The sequence below is a fragment of the Geospiza fortis genome, unplaced genomic scaffold, assembly GCF_000277835.1.
Source record: "Geospiza fortis unplaced genomic scaffold, GeoFor_1.0 scaffold31, whole genome shotgun sequence".
Taxonomy (NCBI): Eukaryota; Metazoa; Chordata; class Aves; order Passeriformes; family Thraupidae; genus Geospiza; species Geospiza fortis.
Window position 1 is genome coordinate 765,618 of NW_005054483.1, and position 7,310 is coordinate 772,927.

The 7,310-nt window shown below is 42.8% G+C and overlaps 1 protein-coding gene across 1 annotated transcript in view; it reads left to right on the forward strand.

Moving 5' to 3' along the window:
• The window catches only part of MED15 (mediator complex subunit 15), a 22,366-nt gene that overhangs the window by 3,891 nt on the left and 11,165 nt on the right, over positions 1 to 7,310 (forward strand). The window contains 4 exon segments of the mRNA XM_031063158.1: positions 1,363 to 1,393; positions 1,545 to 1,826; positions 2,876 to 2,917; positions 2,919 to 2,969. Of these exon segments, the coding sequence (XP_030919018.1) occupies positions 1,363 to 1,393; positions 1,545 to 1,826; positions 2,876 to 2,917; positions 2,919 to 2,969 (406 nt within the window).

Below are 7,310 nucleotides of genomic sequence, written 5' to 3' on the forward strand. Positions count from 1 at the left end.
GTGGCGCGGCAGCAACAGCGGCAGCAGCAGCAGTTGCAGGCTGTGCAACAGCAGCAGCAGCACATGCTGAAACTGCAGATGCAGCAGCAGCAAAACCAACAGCAGGTGATGACAAACAGCTCTGATGGCAAATGTGGTGATGGGTTTGCTGGTTTGAGAGGGAACCAATAGGAGATCCCAAGTCAGACCTACAATTTAATGGGGAAATGAAAATAAAATGCAATAGTACAAAACCACTGACAGAGTCAGACATGACGTGACACCCTTTTGTTCAGGGTGGTGGCACAGCCCCATCCCATGGGGGCTCAGCCCTCCTGCAGTGCCAGCTGTGCTGCTGCTGGAGCAGGGATCCTGCACAAGGGGGGAGTTTTCCTCTGCAGCTCCAGGGCTGCTGCAGATGGGCCTGGGCTCCCTCTGGCAATGCAGGGCAGCAGAAAGCTGCTCCTCTGGCAATGCAGGGGGCAAAGGCTGCTGTGCTGCTCCAGGCTCAGATTGGATCCAGGTAGGAATGCTTGGCTCCTCCCCTGGGCGCAGCATCTCCCCATGGGATGCTGGAATTGGATCAGCCCTGCAGGGACACTCAGTGGCCATGGACAGAAGATATCCCCCTGGAAAGAGGGTGGGTCATGGAAGAGATAAAGAGCACTGCCCTACCTGGTTTTAACAGATGGTAATAGAATACAAACATTTGGTTACATCTTGCATTGTAACCTAAGACAATCAGTTACTTGTCAGGTGAGGTTTGGCTTGTGTAGCAGTATCAGCTCTGCCTGTTAGTAACACATTTCCACTTCAGGGTAGGGCTTCAGGTTAGATTGGCAAGTTAATTGACAGCAGTATGTTACATACTAGAGGAAAGGCTTTACCGATGTTTTGTTGCTTTCTTTTGTCATAGAAATAGGGAATTAAAATCTTTGTCTCTTTTTTTTATAATTGTCTTTCATTCTGACCGAGAGTGGGAAAGTGCAGCACTTAAATTACTCTAGCAATAGTGGCTATTCTGTCATTGTGTGAATGATGTGTTGCCACTTTAAAAAATATGTGTATATATACACATGTATATATATACATGTATATATCAATCATCCTTAAGTAAAAAAGCAGAGGAGGAAACTTCAGCACTCATATTCTTGTGCAGGTTTTGGTAAGGGGTGATTGCATTTGAAAAACTGTATCTGAGCCCATTTGTACAGGAGAAGCTGATGGACTTCACCTTTGCTTTTAAAAGTTACAGGAAAGCTTGTCATGTGGAAATATGGAAATACAGGCTATTTAACCATTGAGGGTTGAGATAGACAAGGGATGAATGGATAAAAAGGTTAGGCTTTTCTTTGGGCTTAAAACATCAATCTGATGTATTAGGATTCTGTTTACTTTGGTTTATGCTATAAAAGTAAGTCTGCTGTTGCATTGCTGGAAGCTTTAACATGCTGGCTTTTCCTGCTTTTCAGATGCAGCAGCAACAGCAGCAGCAGCAGCTGCAGAGGATTGCTCAAATGCAGCAGCTGCAGGCAGCACAGGTCATGCAGGCACAGCAGCAGCAGCAACAGCAGCAGCAGCTACCACAACAACAGATACAGCAGCAGCCACCTCAGCAAGTCATGCAACAGCAGATGCAACAGATGCAGCAGCAACAACAGCAGCAACAGCAGCAGCAGCAACAGCAGCAACAACAACAGGTTGCTCAGGCACAGCAGTCTCAGCTTCCACCACAGTCCCAGCCTCAGCCCCAGCCCATGGTGTCTCAGCCTCAGGCAATCTCAGGACAAATCCCCGGGCAGGTTATGCCTGTCACTCTCACACCACAGCAGTTAAAAGCCATGCAGGTAAGGGCTAGACCAGCTGATTGTTGATTTGTTATGTCCATCTAAAGAAATAAAACATATATCTGACTTTTGCTAATAATGAAGTAGGAAAACCATAACTTGTTTTGAGTACAGGGCGTTTAAAGGTTTGTATCTGGGCCTACCAGTAGAGAACAGTTTTATACCTAAGAGTAAGAGTTATGGAAATCTGTGAAAACCGTTCATGCAGCTGATATTTAAAAAATAATTTCTTGTCTCACTCTGGAATGGACAAGTGAAAAAACAAAAAAGAAACATACTCTGGTTAAAGAAAAATGACCTCCATGCAGTTTGCTTTTCCAGAACATGAGCAAGTACTTTGGAGTGTTCTAGACTGCAGCCAGTGTTTGCTCTCTGCCATGCTGGCTTTGGTTCTGCTGCTGTGTTGGGAGATTTGGTCACAGTTCAATGTGCTGGTTGTTCCTGCCTTGAAGAGAAGGTGGGAAAGACAGTAGTTCTGCTCTGTTGAATCTTGCTGGGTCATCCTCTTAATGGTGCAGCTTTTTGAAGTGTTAGAGTCATTTTTATCTGGGCTGCATAGGTTACTGGTGAGCCACAACTCAGACCTGTTTTTCTTTGGGCCTCACTGGGGAGGAATGGAGTGTCAGCCACACTTCAGAAATGGATGAGTTGATGTCTCAACTTTGTGCTCCTGCCAGCTGAGCTAGGAGTAGTTAAATGTCATCATTGTCACAGTGACAAATGTAATGAATTTATAAACATTTGCAATGCTGGTCATTGGTAGGCTTGCCAAAAATTTAAGTGCCTATTATTTTTATTTATAAGACCTGATAGTAGAAGTCAGAAGTGCAAGAAGTTGTTGAACTGGATGTGCAGTCTGTGGGAAAACTATTCTAAATGTTTTAAGCATGGAAACTTGTTTTCAGAAAAAAAAATCAAAACCTTTGGTTGGTGAGGCTGGTGTTGTCTCCATACCCCTTTTAATGAGCATAGCCAATGCAGTTGAAACAGAAGTGTCATTCCCTGCTCAGGTATGTATGTTTACTTTGGGTTTTGTTCTCATCCCCCAGGTAAGAGCCCAGCTGGTGCAGCAGCAGCAGCAGCAGCAGGCAGGCAGTGCGGGCAGCTCAGGCCCAAGCGTCTCAGATGGGAGCCTCAGGGCAGGTAAGGGCCCAGGGCCACAGCTCCCAGCCTGTGCCAGGTGCATGCTAGAGATGAGCATGGAGTGGGGTTCCTGGTGGTTCCTGGTGAGGGGTCTGACATTGCTCATCCCCTCTGTGAAGGGGATGTGGTTCTTCTCTGCTGTTTCTCCTTTGCCTGGAGTCAGAGGCAGGATTTCATTGCCCACCTCTCTGTGCATGCTCTCTGTCCCCAGTAGGTTCGAGTGTTGCCTGTACTGACACAGGAATGCACATGAGTAAGGTGGTCTCCTGTGGGCACACTACAAGTCTGACTGTTGGTACCTGGAGTGTATCACCTCTTCTTTCATTAGACTCTCCTAGGTGACTGCTTTGTTGTGTAAACTGATTTCTGTACTGTGAATCTTTGCCTGCTATCTTTAATCACATGTGATTTACCTTCCATCTTCATGTATTGACTAGAAAAAAATAGTATAGATGATGAAATCTCTCTGCACTCCCCTTTTAGTCCTTTCATCTTTCATTTTCTTCTGAGTGAGATGGGCAGTAGATCTAGATGCTCTTGTTCTGGATGTGAATTGTGAAGAACAAATGGTGTGTGCCACAAGTGCAGAGTTACATGAAAAAAGGAAAAGTGCTGGGTGAAAGCTTGTTGTCTAACATGGTTTTTCTATCCTGCAATACACCTGCAGCCCCAGTGGTTGTTTCTTGATGTGTGTCTGGTATGAAGGAGACATGGGGAAAAAATGGGGAATGGCTTGAGCTGAACCTCTTATCCCATTTTCCACAAGAATATGGAAGTCTTTTGTGGCTTACCTGTGTAGTGTTTCATATTGAGGCATTTTACAGACAAGGGTAAGTACAAATATCACCACTCTGTAGATGAAGAGAGAGGCAGACAGATGAAATGAGGCTGGCTAGGACTAATGGCAGAATTCTTTTTGTATACCCAGCCATTCCATGTTTTTCAAGCACCATTTTCCATTCAGTGCACAAGTCATTTTATAGATTCAGTAAGAAGTTTTTTATGTGGACTGTGATTCTCCAGTGAACATCTCCCAGGCTTGTATCAGGGACAGTGTCTTGTCCCATGGTAACTCTCAGCTGGCCACATCCTTGTTGGTGTGGCCAAGTTCTGTTTCTGAGTTGCTCCTTTGGCTTGTGTCAGTGCAACACAGGATGTAAAAGCTGGGCAGTGGTAAGTACAGTTGGGACAGTGCTGGCAGCAATGCAAAATTCTCTTCCTACAGCTGAAATGTGAATTAAAACTTGTTTGTTTCTTAAACAATTTCCAGGTGGGAGCTGCAGGGACTTAGGTTGACTGGAAGGAGACACTGGCTTGTTTTTCTTGTTACTAACTTTAGTGGTGCTCTTTTCAGCTCTGAACAGATGGATTGTGTTTATGTAGAGTCAACTGAATTTTTGCCCCTTTAGTGACTTCTTGTGCCAGTGGCTTAACAGCACAGTGCATTTGAAAAGCTTTGGGTGATGACATGGTTGACAGCCAGTTTTGTATTGCAGCTTTATCCAGTCCTGTGTGGGGATTGCTCTTTATCTAGCACATGTGGAGTTTGGAATATTCCACACACAGGCTTTACTCCACTGATGTTCATGCCAGTGCAAGATGAGTCTGCTAAAATTCACCTACCACTATGAAGTCCAGTGACTAAATGGGTTTCTTGTACTTGTCTAAATATTTTCTGTGTGTAATAGGTTTAAGATTGTGGCTGTATATAATATTACAATGCAGCTTCAGTGTTGAGAGTGTGTAAGGATTTCCTTTATTTTATAAGAAGTCTCTTTTTAAGGCTAGATTTTTGATTTCTATTTAGTACATTTTTCAGTAGCATCAGCATTCTGAATAAATCTGCCTTGATTTCTTTATTTGGTTCAGGGAAGCTTTTTTTAGAAACAAACCCTATCCTAATCTTTGCTTGTTACATTTAAACTTAGTCTTTAATGGCTTTCAAACTGGGAATTTTGCTTGCTATGGCTGCATTTTTCCTTTTCCATAAAGTTTCTGTAAATCCTTTTTACATAAAAGTAAAAGCAGTCCCAGGTTTAAATGTGGATTCATGTGAGAAATTCTTCTCTGAAGTTAAAAAGACCCCACACAGGTCAGTGTTACCCTGCTCCAGTGCTTGTGAGCCCAGGGGAGCTCACAGCAGTGATGTCCTGGCAACATGAGATCTACACAAAATACTTACAGCACCAAGGAAAAATATCTGTAATCAGCTGCAGTTAAGTATGAGTAAAGTTCAAGTTAAATATGAGTAAAGTTCAAGTTAAATATGAGTAAGGTTAAGTCACTGTTGTGGTGCAATTCCTTCAGGTGCTCAGAATGCAGAGTGGCTGATGCTGACTGAAAATCTGAGCTGCCTTTGCTGCAGGGGCACTGTAATACATGTGCTCACCAGAAGCTGTGTATTTATGGGCTGCTGAATGTTTGGATGTTAAATAAAAGAAAGCTGCAGGTTCTGGATTCTATTTGTTCTATTCCAATTAATTTTTATCACATAATGGGGTTTGTAGCTTACTCTGGAGGGAGATCCTCTTCTTGCTCTCTGATTTATCTCAATTTACAGGGTCTGGAATTTTACCTCTTAAGAAACAATTTCACTTGTGGAGGATGATATGTGTTCAGTTAAAATCTTTCTCAAAAGTACTTAAATATTTCTGGTTGTGGTCTTATTTTATGAGAAGAGTAACTCCTTTATGGACATATTGCTTTGGACCCCCCTTTCCTGACTCCTTTATCAAAGGGTCATGGGATTTGTAAATATAAATGAGCTGAAGAATGGGGGAAAATAGATTGCTTTTGTTAAGAGAGAGGAATTGGTGTCATTTTATATATATATTTCCTTTCCAGAGCACACATTTAAAAAAAAAATACAAAAAACTCTAACCCAAAACTGTAAGCTTGTGCACTCATTTGACCAACCACAATACTACAAACAGCTGAAAACCTTTGAATTGGAGTTTGTCATGCTGGTGCTCAGTGATTTGCCAGACACTTATCCTGTGAATATTCTAATTTCCTTTGCCTCAGTGGAAGTAGTGTAAATCTTCACTTTTTGGTGGTGTGGCTTCAGAAACACGGCCAAGATGGGACATGTGGGTCACCATAACATGCCTGGGATTGCACAGCTCCAGAGATCTGTGTGCATTCACCAGGGTCTGAGATGGGGTGATTGTGCCTGAAAGGATATTCCCCTCCCACCCCAGCAATTCCCCCTTTTTTTTTTGGTTTTGTTAGGGTTATGTTGCTTCACCAGCTCTCATGTTGACACTGTAGCTCTTCACTGCCCTCCCTGGCATCCCCCTGTGCTCTGTGGCACTGCTGGGTTGTTGTGTTTGCTCTGCAGCTGCTGCATGCTGTGTGTGCACGTGTGCATGTGTGTGTGTGGCTGAGGCACCCCCTTTGTTCCCCTTCTGAAATCCTGTCTCTGACCATCCCTCTTTGCCTGGATGGAAAGGGACTGCATTGCTCTGATGTTGTGAACTAACAGCTGTGCTGAATTTGACACTATTTTCTTTATCAGTTATTGCTTTCTTTTTTCAGTCTTGCTATGTTGTATTTAATTTTATTTATTTTTAACAATTGTAAGCACATGCATTCTTTGACTCTCTAGAGATGTGTTGCTGGCTGCTTCAGTCCATTTACATAAACACCCAGCAGGAGTGCCCCAAACCCTTTACAGGAATGAGACTGCATTATCTCTTAGGTCAGTTAGGATTGTGTAGGTTCCTTGGGAACATGTAAACCAGAAAAAAAAGGTAGCCCAGAGAACTTTACTGTGGATCTTTGAAGTCCCAAACAGAAGCTCTTCTACTGATAAGTGAATCTGCCAAAGCTACCTGAATACTACCTCAAATATATGCTGTATTTGTTGTAAATTCTCAGTATGTGGGGTAATATCAAGTAGCAGAGAGCTATACAGATACAAAAAATTAAATCTCTGCGACTCATGCAGGCTGAAAGGTACTTTTAGACACTGCAGAGCAGCATAGTCCTAATCCTATTTTAAATAAAAATTGATTCTAATGCTAACCTTTATCATTTACCCTAAATTATTGTACTTTAGGGTGTGCTGGTTCTATACAGCTGGAGAATCAAAAAGCTTGAGGAAGATCATGGACTCAGAAAAATTTAGCACACCTTAGTGGTAGAAGAATATGTATATGTCAAAATGATGGTAATTAAGAAAATATACTTGACTTATTGTATGGGTTACAAAAGGAATGAAATAGATTTTTCAAAGCTGGAAGTCCTTTTAATTATCTCTGGCATTGTTATACTGGCATAGGTTGGGCTGGTGTGAAATTTGCTCACTGTGGGGCAGTGCCCTGGCAGCTGCTGCTGAAC